General features: G+C 41.2%; 1 protein-coding gene across 2 annotated transcripts in view; it reads right to left on the reverse strand.

The window, feature by feature from the left end:
• The window catches only part of CDKAL1 (CDK5 regulatory subunit associated protein 1 like 1), an 858136-nt gene that overhangs the window by 750301 nt on the left and 92036 nt on the right, over positions 1-15799 (reverse strand). For both annotated transcript variants that reach the window (XM_063450500.1, XM_063450499.1), the window contains exon 5: positions 2827-2911. In XM_063450500.1, the coding sequence (XP_063306570.1) occupies positions 2827-2911 (85 nt within the window). The remainder of the gene's footprint in view (positions 1-2826; positions 2912-15799) is intronic.

Here is a 15799-nt window from a genome sequence, read left to right on the forward strand (position 1 = left end):
GACCAATTCTGCTTACTGTATATCCAACTGTGTTTTAGATGGGTTCACCGTCAGCCCTACGTTGATCCCAAGGACTGAGCACTTACAAGAGGCCTATAGCAGCCCTGTGGTAACCCCACTTACAGCCCTCTCTGTAGTCCTGTGATTTCTTGAAATGGTTAAAAAAAAAAAAAAAAAAAAAAACACATGCCTGCAAACACCTCTTGGCCCATGGCCTGAAAAGGATCCATTAGCAAGGCATGTGTTGCTCCTGCCGAGGGCCTCTGCTGCTCATACAACCAGCTCTGTTGGAGACATTTGAGGGTGACCAACTGTGGGACAGAAACAGAAGGAGCTGCTGCATCAAGAAGCAGCACAGTCACAGAGAGTACACGGCCATAGATAGTGAGAAATGGCAAAGGGCAACAGAGCAGAAGAGATTAAAAAATAAATAAAAACAACAACGAAAGAAGCACACGTCACAGAAATGAAAAGAGCCTTTAAATACAAACATACATTCAGCCATCCCCTACCTAACATGGTTAAAATCTTTATTGTGACTATGTGTCATTAGCTTTATAATGCCATACTGGGCACTATTGACCTGGTTCACCCATTTATGTAATACCTTATTTAATATAAAAAAAATAAACAAACAACTTACCTTGATTACAGTGGTGAACAAGATCCTCTTCTGTCATGACGCCATCTCATCTGTGGTCCAATCAAATGCTTCACGAGAAGCATTTGATTGGACAGTTTCACTGCCCGAGAGATGGAGATATCCATCTATCTATACATCTTAATGTTGGAAGGGGAGGGAGGCAGGAAGCACAGGGAGGGGGCACTAAAGTTTGCTCCAACAGGCGCACTGCCTGCAAGGAAAAAGCTCATTACATCGGTCGGCAGCACATGCATACAAACAGTGTAATTTTTGCACAAGATTTCTATATTGGGCCGCTTGACAAAGTTTTGGGCTGCCTTAGTCACGTGTGCTGGGGGTGCAACTGGCTCCTAGCAAAAAAGTGCAAATATCTCTGGGTGTGCAGAGAAACAGAAGAGGCCATGGTGGTTGGCGTAACCCCTCAACTTTGCATTATCAGGAGAAATGCTTTAAATGTACTATATTAAAATGTTAAAGGAATGCTTCATTGTAAATACTAAATAGAAAATATACACTATTTAGCAGATATACCATAATGAAACCCTGCATGCATTTATATATGCATTTTCTTTCCATTAATTGCATATTTAAAACAGCTTGAAAAGTAGTAGATCTCTTATCTGCATCCATTACAAGCTCTCCCCAGGCCCACGATTAGAAAATAGTTGGTGTCTATTGAAGTCAGACCTTTGGAGTCGGTCACATTGGTGACAGTTTAGAAGACACCTTAAGCACTTCAGCACGCTAGAGTGCTCTGTGTGTGTGGAGTGTTTCATTAACAAAAAATAATAAAAAACTCATTGGATAATCTAAAAGGTTTATATTTGATTGGTAGAAAAGCAGCTAAATTAAAGGCAGACTTCGTACCATAGCCTCCACAGCTCTTCATTGTGGGTTAGCAAAATACTCGCAACCCATCATCACCATAAAAGTTTGTAAAGATAATGCAGTTCACTACTGCTTTATCTGGGAAGAAGTTAGGCACTTTGAGAGCCTCATTTTGACAAAAATAAAATTGGGGGAGATATAATCTGAAGACTCTGTGTACGATAATCAGTCTAGTGACAGCAATGATTACTGTGTTGGCATCCCTTTAAGGAAATTTCAAATTCAGAACACGCCGCTAGAATCAAATAAATAAAGCCTCAAAATGTTGTTTTTTTGGGTTTTTTTTAAAGCATTCCATTCCTTCTGTCCCTGTAATGGTACAATTTCACAGGTCTATGTTGACAGCACCAATGTAAAACCCAATGGCCTATAGCATTTTTTATTTTAGCAAGGCCCTTGACTTAAAATCTCAACATAGAGAGCTCAAGACCAGTGGTTCTCAACCTGTGGCACCACAACCAGGGGGAATGCCAAAAGATGTCCGGCAGGCAACCTTAGGGCCCACCAGGATGCAGCTGGCTGTGCATGAAGGCAGAGTAGACACCTGCTTATTCAGATGATTTAGGTGATTTAGCGATGCTGGGAGCTCTGTTATGGACGACTCTCCAGCCCCGGCATCACTAAACTGCACACGAGGTAGAGGACAAAAGATTAAACAAGCCCCACACTGGACCCCAAATGTAGGGAGTCTGGGTGGACTAAAAATAAAGTAAAATTAAAAAAGTACATATAATAATTTGCAAGTGTGTGAGAATGTGATGACAGTGGGTGTCAAAATTAGTGAGTTGGTCAGCGAGTGTGTTAGTGTGTGCCTAGTTAGGGAGTGTGTGTGTCAGGTTATTGGAAGTAAATGTGTGTGTGCCACTGTTGTCTTGGCAACTGCGTGTGTGTCATTGTCATCAGTTGGTAACTGTGTGTGTGTGTGTGTGAGTGTCAGTGTCCTCTGTGTGCAACTATTTTGTATTCTATTTTGATTTTGTGACTTATACTTCAGATTAATAGTTTAGACTCTACGCATACATAAGTCACATTCTGTAATTTATTTTAAAAAAATATTCTCTACTGCCTTTAATCAAGCTTGTTCTCCAATGTGAAATTAACTTAAATATCAGTGTCTACACATTTCATTTAGAATTTAAAAATCAACAGAAATTACTTTCTCAAGGCAGGAGTACTTATGAATTTATTTTAGACCTGCAGGTGTACTTCTCCGTAAAAGGTTAAGAAACACTGCCCTAGACTATATTTTACAACATTTCTTTCATTATTACATACACACATTGTGTAACACTTACTTGATAGAGTTTCTGAAGTGGTCCTCTGCAGGGCTCTTCACTGTACAACTGTTCAGCAGCCACAAATCAGCCTGTTCTGGGCTCTCTAGAAGAGATCAGAGAATGAGGAAAAGGTTCAGACATAAATATACCTAACAAAGCACATATACTTTTAAATCAAGGTACTCAAACACTGCCATTATGCAGTCTTTTTTTTTTGTTCTTGCAGCACAACGCATTACACTTTCATATCAAATACACACTGGAGAAACTAGAGCAAGGCTCGACAAATCCCCGGCACCAGGTCACCATGGCGACTTGAAATTTTGCAATGGCGCCTGGGATTTGTCAGCCCTTTAACAAAGGTGACTGTCCGTGAGAGCTTTGAAGGCGGCTGCCTTGGGGACCAATGGAGCCAGCCGGCTGAGGGAGCAGTAGTCTTCCTGCAATTCCGCTCTGCTCCCTCGCGTGCGGTTTAGGGATGCCAGAGCCGGAATAGGATGTCACTTCAACCTCATCATCGCTTTAGACAGCACACAGATGTGCAAAGAGGAACTGCAGTAAAATTAGAGAGCAGCCCCACTGGACACCAGGGAAGATCCACTCCAGCTATCCCAAGTAAAACAAATGTTAGTTTGTGTGTGTGAGAAAATGTGTATGTTTGTCTGTCAGAGAGTGTGTGTGAGTGTGTGTGTGTCAGTCAAAGATAATGTATCTGTTTAGGTACCTGCCCCCTCCAATCAAATGAGAGAGATGCCTTTACTCACCTTTTTCCCCCCGCGTAGTGCCAGTTTCACTGTGGCTGGTTCCGTCTCCATGGCAGAGATCATAAAGCATTGGATTGGCAGAGACTGTCAAAGAAGGCAGATCAGGGGCAGAGCCAGCACAAATCAAACAAAGCCATGGCCAATCAGCATCTCCTCATAGAGATGCATTGAATCCACGCATCTCTATGTGGAAAGTTCAGTGTCTCCATGCAGAAGGTGGAGACATTGTGCAGCACTGCCCCCAGGGAGCACCTCTAGTAGCCATAGGAGTAGTGGTCAGTGGAGGTATCCCTAGGATGTAATACAAACACAGCCTTTTCTCAGAAAAGACTGTTAACTGCAAAAAGCCTGAAGAGAATGACTCAACAACAAATACAATAAGCTGTAGTTCTGGTGACTATAGTGTCCCTTTAAAACCAAAGCATTGTACATAACTTTGTATTGAAGACCTTCTGCAGATAGTCGATATAGCTGTGTGTTTTGCAATAAAGAGCATTCTACCTCCTACATTCAGACTCCTCTAATGTGTGGAGGGAAAGCTATAGTAAAACTATAATCACTGCTCTATAGGAGAGAAGGTTTTCAGTGCTATAATCACAGCAGCCTGGTCCAGTGGAAGAGGTCCTCAGAGACACCAGTCAAGCTTTGGTGACTTGGTCTGAAGTGCTACTGAGTCCTCTGGTAGTAGCGTGAAATCTAACCTGGCAGAGGTACTCATTCAGAGTACGGGAGCTCTGTTACAACCATTTAAGGACTTATAATTTAGACCTATATAAATTGCTATAACCACTGGAGAAACAAAAAAAATGCAGTTTAGCTTAAAGGGACACTATAATCACCAAAACAACCTTAGCTTAATGAAGCAGTTTTTGAATGTAGATCATGCCCATTGCAATCTCAATTATCGGTCTTTTAGGAGTTACATCACTGTTTATACAACCCTCGGCACACCACCTTGCATGTGACTTACACAGCCTTCCTGTAAAGAGTCATCTATTGTTTACACTTCCTTTATTGCAAATTACAATATCTTATCTCCTGCTCCGTTAATAACTTTCTAGACCCAGCAGGAGCCTCTTGTATGTAATTAAAATTCAATTTACAGAGCAGGAGATAATTACATTTAAAGTTACATCTGATTGAAAATTAAACCATTTTGTTTTTTTAATCCAGGCTGTGTTAGACACAGGCAGGGTAGGTGTGGCTAGAGCTGCATAAACAGAAACAAAAGTATTTTTTTTTTTTTTATAAATTCTTTATTTGTAGAATTTTTAGGCATTCGGGGGGGGGGGGAGAATACAGAATGAGAGAAAAGGAAGGGGGTTAGAGGATCCATACATTACGGCTTTATATACCGGAGTAACAGCTATAGGTTTAGTTTCAATGCTGGTTTAGCGCTATTCCGTGTTATTGTGGCCATGTAGGGCCCCCTGTGTCACCGTGTCAGTTGGGTCCTCGGGGGTGGGTGGTGGTTGTCTTGTGGGGAGAGTCTCTCGTCAGTGTTGGTGCGTTGCGTCACGGTTTCCTTGTGTAGTTGCAGGTTTGATTTGAATGGTTCTATGTTATCGGTTGGTGAATGGTGGTCCTGTCAGGAGGTAGGTCCGTTTAGTCAGGGTAGGCAGATGAGGGTGCTTGGGTTAGGCATGGGGGTGTGCGTTTAGGTTGATTTAAAGGTGTAGTTTATGTCCAATTGGTGGAGGTTTGTAGTTTGAAGTTTGGGATTGGCCTACCAAGGTAGGGAGGTGTCGTTCATGAGCCAGGGGTCCCATATTTTGTGGAACTGTTTGGAAGTTTCATGGATTTGGGCCGTGAGTCTATCCATGTCTATATGTTCTTGTATTTTCCGGAGTATTGTTTGCTGTCTGGGTATTGTTGTAGTGGACCACACTTCTCCTATTGCTCTGCGTGTGGCTAGGGCTACTCTTGCTATTCATTTGTTCTCGGCTCTTGTAAATGTGTCCAGTGGCTTGGATAGGAGCATGGTCCATGGGTCTAGGGGGCAGGGGTTGGTCAGGACTCTGGTGAGGATTGCTCCTATGGAGTGCCAGAGGGGTCGGAGCTTTGGGCACGTCCACCAACAGTGGAGGAAAGTGCCCGCTTCCCCGTCTCTAGGGAGTAAGGTACCAGCGAAAGAGCATTTTGTATGCTTGTTCCTTATGTGTCACGCATATCGTTAGGGATGCTGTGGCTTCCCAAATATCTGCCCAATCTCCTGTGTGTCGGTGCGCCCAAATCGGTCTCCCATGCCTTGATGTATGGCAGGGAGATGTGAGTCGTGTGGGTCGCTATTGTGAGGAATATGTTGGATATTTGGCTTTTCCTGGTTGGGGCTGCGGATGCAGTCTCGTTCAAACTTGGTGGGCTGTGATTTGACTGCTTGTTGGATGCATGGCATTGCTGCTAGGCTGCGGAGTTGTATATAGCGGAAGTAGTCAAAGAAACAAAAGTAATTTAACGCCTAAATGACAGAATTTAGCAGTGAAACGTTAGCTTAATGAAGCTGTTTTGGTGACTATTGTGTCCCTTTAAGAGCCATGTATTTTGATATAATAAGCATTTTACCTCGGACGCCCACTTTATTATAATATATATATACATATATATACAAAGATTGATGGGAGTTGCACTCCAGCTATCCAAGCGTGTCTGCCCGGTGCTCGGCTACACAAATGTATACTGTATCAAAAAAGCCAGCACTCAAGGACTTTTGTAATTAATATAAAGTAAAAACCTTTTATTCCGAAATGTCTGTGGGTCCACGTTTCAGTCCACCGTTGTGGACTTTCATCACCATTGGTGTCCTGATGAAAGTCCACAACGGTGGACTGAAACGTCGACCCACAGACATTTCGGAATAAAAGGTTTTTACTTTTTATTAATTACAAAAGTCCTTGAGTGCTGGCTTTTTTGATACAGTATATATATATATATAGTTTTTTTGTGGTTTTGTGTTTATTAAAGGGACACAATACTGGAATCTTTGAATACATTATGGAGATAATACACAAAACAAATCTATAAAATGCTTATTCACATCTCAACCATATCTTGGTCCCTATGGATACTGAAATTTAGATGAGATTTCTCAGCCAACCTGTGCTCTAGTTCTTTTCAATGAGGGAGAACAGAGTATCAATCCTTTTTCAGCAGGAGCTCTAGGATATTTAATTCAGCAATGGTTAGTAGGTTAATTCAAGAAGGCATGAATTCAACTACTTGCCACCTGAATAGAAGCCACACCTCCATACAAGACCTTAGTATGGGCAGACAATGCGACAGCACAGAGCGAACATGTGAAATTAGAAAGCGTGAGGCAGATTTAAGTGTTTTTAAAGATTTAGGTCAATGATGGGTAGTATAGTAATATTCTTTACCTCTTCATATTTATGTAACTAACCTTCTAAAACAGATGCACCATAGTAACATAGTACCATAACCAGGAAGCTGTGCCTTAACAGAGCTATTCCAAGAGATGCAATAATATCTTTGTAGTGAGTGGCTGTGGTCTAACTTGTATTACACTATTCAGGGTTGTTTAGTAAAGTGAGAAAAGCCAGGAAATCAAAGTATATTTTACATTTTAGACCAAACTGGAAGCATAATAGATTGGATTTTTACTCTCCCAATGCAAAAACATTGGCTTTTTGAATTTACCTTAAATTCCAGATTATTCACACTTAAGCCTTAGAGGCCCTCTTTATATGGTTTTTGATATGTGAACAGCACTGCCATGCTAAATATGGCTAGCAAATGCACAGATGCAGATTTGTTTAAACTTAAGCCTTTACTTACGCAGCAAAAGTCTTGGTCCAACTGCAAAAATCTCTAAAGTGCATTAAAACAAATGAACGCGCAAGGAAAAATTAATTAAACTTAGTATTTATATTTAGTGAATTTGCTCCAAATGAAACCGTTGAAATAAATCTGAATCTATACAGTTGTTACCACAATATAAAACATTTAAAGGTCTTCTGCAATGCAAAATAGAGAGATTATGTTTTTAATTACACAGTCTATAGGCTGGCAAATGATTCATGTGCACAAATGTAAAGAATTTGCCGGCTAGTTGAGAATGATTGCCCTGTGCAGCCCATGCTGACAGTTTTGCCACGGTTACCTAGTATTAAAACATAGCATAGGTACTGTCTGTTACCTAAAGGAAGCTGTTAAATAAAAAGATTTCTGTGTGCAAAATCATTTTTATAGTATTACTTTCTCATTTCTGAATATGGGAAAAAAAGAAATGAATAATAAGCAAGCCAAGTGATAACAAGCAACCCTGAACATTCGAAAATCTTTTATAACATGCACTTGCATGACAGAAATACAATTAAACTATTGATGTACTAATTAAAAATAAAACAGGCAATTTCCCCAATGTGGACCTAGAATAAAGAATGTGTCACAGAAAGCCTTTATCTTCAAGATGTTTGCAGTCTGCTATTTGGCACAGTAAAAATATACCACTTTTCAGTTTACTGCCAATCAAGTAAAGATTAGGAACAGCCAACATGCAAATAATATGCAAAACTGGAACTGTAAGAGTAATTTGCTCAATCAAAGACAAATTGTTACCAACCAATGTAATTTAAAAAAAAAAAAAAAAAACATTTTTTTTTTGGAATCTGTGCTTCTTTCGTGCAGACATCAGGCAGCAAGCTCTACAATTTGAAAATCCTCCTCTGCAGGATCAAATAAATGATCTTTATCTAAATCATCTATATAAGCATTCCGAGGGCTGGACCAGCTGGAGATTTTCCAAGGCAGCGCAGGAAAGCATGTTCTCCTGAAATAACCCAACTTTGACGAGTAGAAATTAAAATGCAAATAAATGAGCAGTGTTTAAATGCCGCCACTTGTAGAAAATTCACAGCACTCTGGTAGTTAAGGAGTTAATCATGAGGTTTACCTTAAAAAAAAAAAGGTAGTCATTAAATCTGGCCCCAGTGTGGTATATATTGTGTGTTTGGCCTTGGTAGTTTTTTTTTTTTTACCCTTAAATGAGTGAAAATCCATTTTTAAATGGATTATTAAAGACCAGATAGTTATGACAAGAAAGAGTCATTGGGTCTTTAGGGTGTTCGACTTCCACACGACTGATGTCAGCAAGTTCCACTAGACTTGCAGGCAAGGTTGCACTGTTCTGGATTTGAGCAGCATTAAAGTAGTAATCTGCTCTTAAAGCCTAATTTTACAACCACATGTACACAAAGATTTGTTCTTGGAGGAATGAACGGTGGGTGCATCATTCTCTGAATATGTTTAAATTGTAAGAGCTAGGTTACTGTGTGTTTTTAAGGGTATGAAAAAAAACAAAAAACTTATCACATGAATTACTTTGGAGCAGGTTGTACAGATCAGAGCAGGGCTGAAACTAGTGCCAGGCAAAGGGTTAACTAGAGGTTTCAGTTAAAAACACAAATGCTTTACAGTAATATCACAAGTTTATACAAAACATTTCCCTTCAGGTGAAACGGTTATATGATCATTTGGCTCTCTGATTTCTATGCGGTCATGTTTTATGACTGCCAACTTGGCAGCATTACCCATGGACTGGTGAAATAAACACCAAATTTGAGGACTGAAAAGAGAGTACAGATATCTAGCACAACAGTCAAAGGCTGAAAAGCTGCTTGTCAAAATCGAGAGCCAGAATTTTATTTTAATCAGAGAAAGATGCATGCTGTCACTGTAATATTTTCTAAATCCTTTACAGCTGAAAAGTGACTTCAGTTAACAATTACATAAATGCAACATGTCTGTCCCATGCCAGCCTCAAGTACACAAAAATATAGACTGCTGGTCCTAAATTAAGGCAAAACCTTTTAGCAACGTAAACATTCCAATTACCACGGGGGCGGAGCCTGACCATCAAGCCGTGCAGACGTGTGACACGGGCTCCCGCCGAGTGGGCATAATCTGGGGCAAAAGCAACGTCTACTTAGCCCAAAACCACTCAGGGGTGCGCCACCCACATCGGGTGTGCCCTCCAGAACCCAACGCTACCACCCCGGGGCCCACTGAGGCCGGGAACACGGAGACACAAATGCGGCCTTCTCTGGCTGAAGCCGAGGAGAGGCGGCCGCTTTCCTCGGCACAAGAGCCCTCAAGCGACTTCCACTCAATCAACCTCCCCCCCCGGACCGGTGGGGGATATCCCGGTCCCTGGACACAACGACCAGGAAGAAAAGCAGACAAGTCAGCCACAAGCCATACTGGGGTAAACGTCTCACAAGGCAATCCCAAGATGGCCACCCAATGTAAGCACAAAGAGCAGAACACCTGAACTCCGCAACCCAGGTACCCCCTGGAGACATTTGACCACCTATGTACAAGCTTTAGGGAAACCCTGCAGAGCAGAGGAGCGACCTACCGCCAAGCGGAGAGAATGGTAACCGCATGTATTCGGCCTGCAGCACGACGCAGCTATTATAAGCGAACACCACAAGCATCCAAAATGGCTGTCCGACACCAACTACAGATACCAGCGGACCCAGAGAGGAAAAATGGCGGCAGGCACATCGGACGCACTCGCCCACTCGCAAATTAAAACACCCGGAAATACGAAGCAAACAAGAGTCTCACCTGTCCAACATTCCGGCTCCCAGTGCAGCAAGGTCCGACACTACACAAAAAACTATGCTATACAAGCGACAGCACGGCAACATATCCCACGGGGTACCGCCAGAGCCGGCTCCCGAAGCAATGCAAGCAAGCCATAGGGCAACAACGGAGATACAGAGGGGAACAGAATCCGGGACTTACCAGCACTAGGTATTGGCTGAAGCACCCATTACATCGCCGTACACGGGCCCTCTTAGCCTGCACTGTTCCAAGCCCACACGGTAATGAAACACCCGGACTCAGAGACCTCATGCATATCCTATGCAGACTATACACCCATGCCAGCATTAACCAATGTTTAACATGATATGTCTGACTACACTCGTACCCAGTGGTTTACTACTCAGTGATGACCAGTTGTAACACAGACTAATCATGCCTAGAGAGGATAGTGATGTTGACCTACAATATAGCAATGTTACTCACAATATGACGCTCCCTAGCCTAAACGTTCATAGCATAACGTTACTATGCTTTATTTTGTAACCAGATACCGCTCTGTTTTAAAATGTGTTCATGCTATATCTACCATAGCATAGGCGACTTAGCAATTTTAAACATCCAGCATCTTTACTATATATTTTATTTCATCTAATCTTACTCGGACAAATCAACTGTTTAGTTAAGCATGTTAAACATAAAAATTGTGCAAATTATCATGCCACTGTCCAACTTGTATGAAACATTGCAACCATCTGCACAACTAAAATAAAGAATTAAAAAAAAAAATAAAACACATTACAATTACCACTTTATGTCTTGCAAGCGCATAATTTGACTCAAATTCTTACAGAAGTTCTGGACAGATATCTTTGTTACCATTTAAAAAAATAAAAATAAAAAAAAAAGGTTCCTAGGTCCTAAATTCCATACAGTTGGCTATACCCTCATCAACACACCACTTAAAGGAACACTACATGCACCATACATAGGCGTGCGCACGGGGTTTGCCGTGTGTGCCTGGGCACACCCTAATCCCCGCGGCACGCCTATGGAGTGAGACCAGCAGGGGAGATCTCAGGATCCCCCTGTCGGCTCATGCAGAGCCAGCGCTATCCAAACACCGGCTCTGCTCTCAGCCTCCCTCCCCACCGACCCACAGGCAGTGAGGGAGGCAGGAGAGGACCGGCGGAGCTCTTGCCAGCAGCTCCGCCGGGTTCCTCTCGCGAGATCTGAGCGTATCCGCGGCAACGCTCAGATCTCGCGAGAGTGAACTCTAGCCCCGCAGGCTAGAGTTCACTCACCACTGGACCACCAGGGAAGGATGGCAGAACAATGATCCCCCTCCCAGGCATAAGGTAACAAGGGAGTGGGGATATTAACTGATCTGCCCCCACCTCCACTGGACCACCAGGGAATGTAGCAAGGAACAAGAATCCCCCCTCCCCACATAAAGTAAGAAGGGAGGGGGGATATTGAGTAATGTACCCCCACCTCCACCCCCCACAATCACCCACACACATGCAGCACCCACAGACACACACGCAGCACGCATACACAGCACCAACACGCATACAGCACCCACAGACATACACACATACAGCACCCACAGACATACAGCACCCTCACAAAAAGCAAACATTTACTCACCTCCCAGCAGCTCCTCCAGCTCCCCAGTGTAAATTTTGCAGCCAGCGTGCCGCGTGAAGCGTTGCCATGTTAACCCATGGCAACGCTCTGACGACCGCGGGTCTCACGAGATTTACCCCGGGTGAGCTGGAGGAGCTGTTGGACGGTTAGTAAACGCTGCCCGCCCCTGCCCCCCTCCCCCCAGTACCGCCGTACTTGTAATGAGCCTGACGGTCCTAGGAGGTATTATCGGCAATATCAGTATCTCTATTGGCCGATACCGATATTGCCGAAAATACCGAATATCGGCCGATTATATCGGTAAAACTGATAATCGGTCGATCCCTAGCCTAGGGACACCTCCAGTGGCAGTTACTCAGACGGCCACTAAGAGGTACTTCTTGGGACAGTTCTGCACAGTATACACCAGTGACATTCACAGAGTCTCCCAGCTTTGCATGGAGACGCTAAACTTTCCCCATAAAGATGTATAGATTCAATGCATCTCTATGAGGAGATGCTGATTGGCCAGATGATCGCACTGCCTCCTTGGCGGAGATCAACAGAATTGACGATCTAAGTAAATTCAATGCCTAAATCTCCATCCCGTAATCCAGAACCAAGCCTCCCGGATCAACTCGCCATCAGTTGATGAGTTGGACTGCTCCGGGGACTGAACCTGTGTCACTCTGTACCCACCTCTGCTATCCATATGGTAGGGCTATATTGCCTAGTTATGACCCAATTGTCACGATTATATTTTTATTTTGTTTTATTATGCCCATGTCTCATTTAATAGCTTATTCTACTAAGTATTAATCTACGTGCAATTTCTGCATTGTTACCTTTGCTGGAGGAAAAAAGAGGGGGGTGGGGAGGAAAGTGTAAGATATGTATAGATTGGATCATCATTGTTTTGCTGCAATCTGACATATGTTTGGTGCATTTACACACACACACAAATTATTAAACATTTTTAGATAATGGCAGATTTGTGTAGAAATTGTGTTGCATATTCAAAACTTTACAGAATATTTGCACCAGTTATCGGCATTGGTATGTCAAGGAAACCAGTAACCGGCTTTGGAAAAGGGATATTGATCAACCCCTAGTTCACTTACATTGGAAGGCATAAGAGTAGTCCTGGCACCTGTAGAATATTATGTATTCTATATGTTACTATTCAAATACATATTAAGGTGTGAATGTCTAATGGATTAAAAAGAACAGATGCTAGTTTGCTATTCTGTACCATGAAGAATCTGGAATGATCTGCATAGTAAGATTGAGGGTAGGTCCTGGTTTGGCCAGGTTTTAATTTAAAAGTTATGACATAATTTTGCCTATAAAGAACGGAGGACAAAGGACCACATTCTCTTCTCCCACTCTTCACTCTCCTCTCCTGTTGTGTCCCTGAATTGACGATACAAAGACGACTATTTAAAAAAGATCTCTCACACTCCAACATCCTTTAGAAATACCATCTGTTAAGTATATTATGGTTTGCTTTGAAGTAGAATAAATGCATATTTTTTTATAAAGAACATCAGATTGCGTATTAATAATTTTGGTTAATATAGAGGTATATTGGCATGGCGAGCATTTAATCCAATCTTAACATAAAGTTATTACAGCACCATACCACAGCACTCCATCCCACCAACTCTTTCAGTCTTGATATGAATGGTAAAATGGCATCCAACAATCCTGCATATAACAAGTAGACAAATTCGGTCGTGACATTTGAGTGCGAACATCAAGCATGGAAGTAATGCAGGCTTCATGTTTTTTTAAAACAAAACCGTAAAGAAAGGGAACCTAAAGAATATTCTATCTGCTACACAGTTTTTTTTGTTTTTTTTTTATTAAAGAAGAGGTCAAGAGAGTATAAATATCAGCTGTCTGGAAAGCACAGCAGGATTATGTCAAATGACACATTTCGTGCACTAAAGCACTAGGTTTCTGTTCAATATGGAAACCACTTCATCTTCCCATTGGCTCTAAATACAGCCAAACGTGAAAGGAACACTCTCTAAACAGTAATAAGTTGGATAATGATAACCAGGCTGTGCATGTCTAAACTATCATAAGCACTTCAATCTAAAACATTAATCACACACTCACGAGGTAACAATCGGAAGTTTGACAAGTACTCCAAAACCAGATTTGTGTAACTGAGAATAATGTAGATGAGCTAGAACCAGTTCAAGAAGCTGTGGATACTTAATAGCAAACACACCCCCATGTCCTAGTCACAGCTTGCAGAGGTTAGACTGCAGATATTGATCTAACCTACTACAACAAAGGTCTTCTAGTCGACTTCCGTCTTCCAATCTTTTCTGATCACCATGCCACTGTAATATATTTGCCAACTGGCCTTGCTTATCCAACAAAAGTACCTCACCGTATGGTAGCAAAAAATACAATTGGATAATAATCAGTCCACTTTGCCTAAACAGTGTGACCACTTCAGTGTTTAAGATGACCACTCTGACTACAGGAAGGACAAGTGGCCGATACCAGTGTTAATTTTGGCAGCAAATTTTAATTTAGTTTTAGTCATAGTCTTGACTAAAAAGCCATTTTAGATTTAGTCTCTTGTTTTAGTCATCTAAATTGTCTTAATTTTAGTCTAGTTTAGGTAGACTAAATCTCCAGTACAAGTTAGTCAACACTGGCACAGGCTCAGCAGTGCCACCAGAAGCTGGCTCCATTCATACACATTAAAAGTGAACGTCAAATCATTTCACACACACATAGCATCTCCCTCACTGTAGACGAGTAATATGGAAATACAATTTTAGTGGAATATTATTTAAAAACAAAATAAAAAAGTAGCCAGTTTCCTTGAATGTGGAAATTGGTACACTATACAGTAGAAAGCACATAATGTTAGTTAATTTACATTATAGATTACAATTGAAATATGGGTGATCAGGTAAACTTTACAGTTGAGCCGAGAGTTATTCTATTCTAGTGTCCTATACATTAGTTGGGTTACAAACCACAAGTTTAGACACTACCACAATTCAGTAACTTAATGCAGCCAGCTAGGTTCCCTGGCCAACAAGTTAGTGGCGACCCTAAAAGGAACCATTGATTCTAATACCATTAAAACATTATCACTACTTTATCACCCTACCGACCTTCAGGTGTATGAAACAGTAGACATGCTCCCTAAAATCAATACATTTATTTTAAATAGGTTGTGTAAATAGATGTCTAAATATAAAATTAAGCTAATCTCTGGTTATTTTAAAACAAAAATCAATGTATTGCTGTTGGTCCTAATGTAACAAATAGAAAATAGCATTTTGGCACTGTGTAGAGGTCAATTTTGGCTTAACTCCTAATGATCTGAATGTTTACAAGCTGAAGACTTGAAATATTACAGTGTGTTCTATAGCAAATCAAAACAGACTAAGGAACGCGAGCACAAACCTTAAACATTTTTTATACTGCTACTTAAAATCTCATACTTCAGCAAACAAATACGGGGATTCAGTTCCACCATATCGTGCTAAGCCCACCACTACGTTACAGTCCCCCAATATCAGGGATACAAATAAATAGTGCTAAACGAACCAAAGTGTATTTCATCTTTGTGTTATAAGAACATTAATATACAGAATGCAAAATTAATGTGATAAAAAGCACGATCACTGCAATTGGTTTTATTTTTATTTATTGCGCTTATCTCAAAATAAATATATATATATATATATATATATATATATATATATATATATATATACACACACACACACACACACACACACACACACACACATATATATATATATTTGCACTCACGGTCTTTTGGCGTAAAAAAAAAAGTTGAGACACACACCTCTTCATAAGACTGGCTTATTTTATTACTAACTCCTTAAAAAAAAAAATGAAATCTAAATACCGTATATACTCGAGTATAAGCCGAGTTTTTCAGCACTTTTTTTGTGCTGAAAAACCCCAACTCGGCTTATACTCGAGTCAATAGTCTGTATTATGGCAATTTACATTGCCATAATACAGAC

Source organism: Pelobates fuscus, chromosome 4 (assembly GCF_036172605.1).
Source record: "Pelobates fuscus isolate aPelFus1 chromosome 4, aPelFus1.pri, whole genome shotgun sequence".
NCBI lineage: Eukaryota > Metazoa > Chordata > Amphibia > Anura > Pelobatidae > Pelobates > Pelobates fuscus.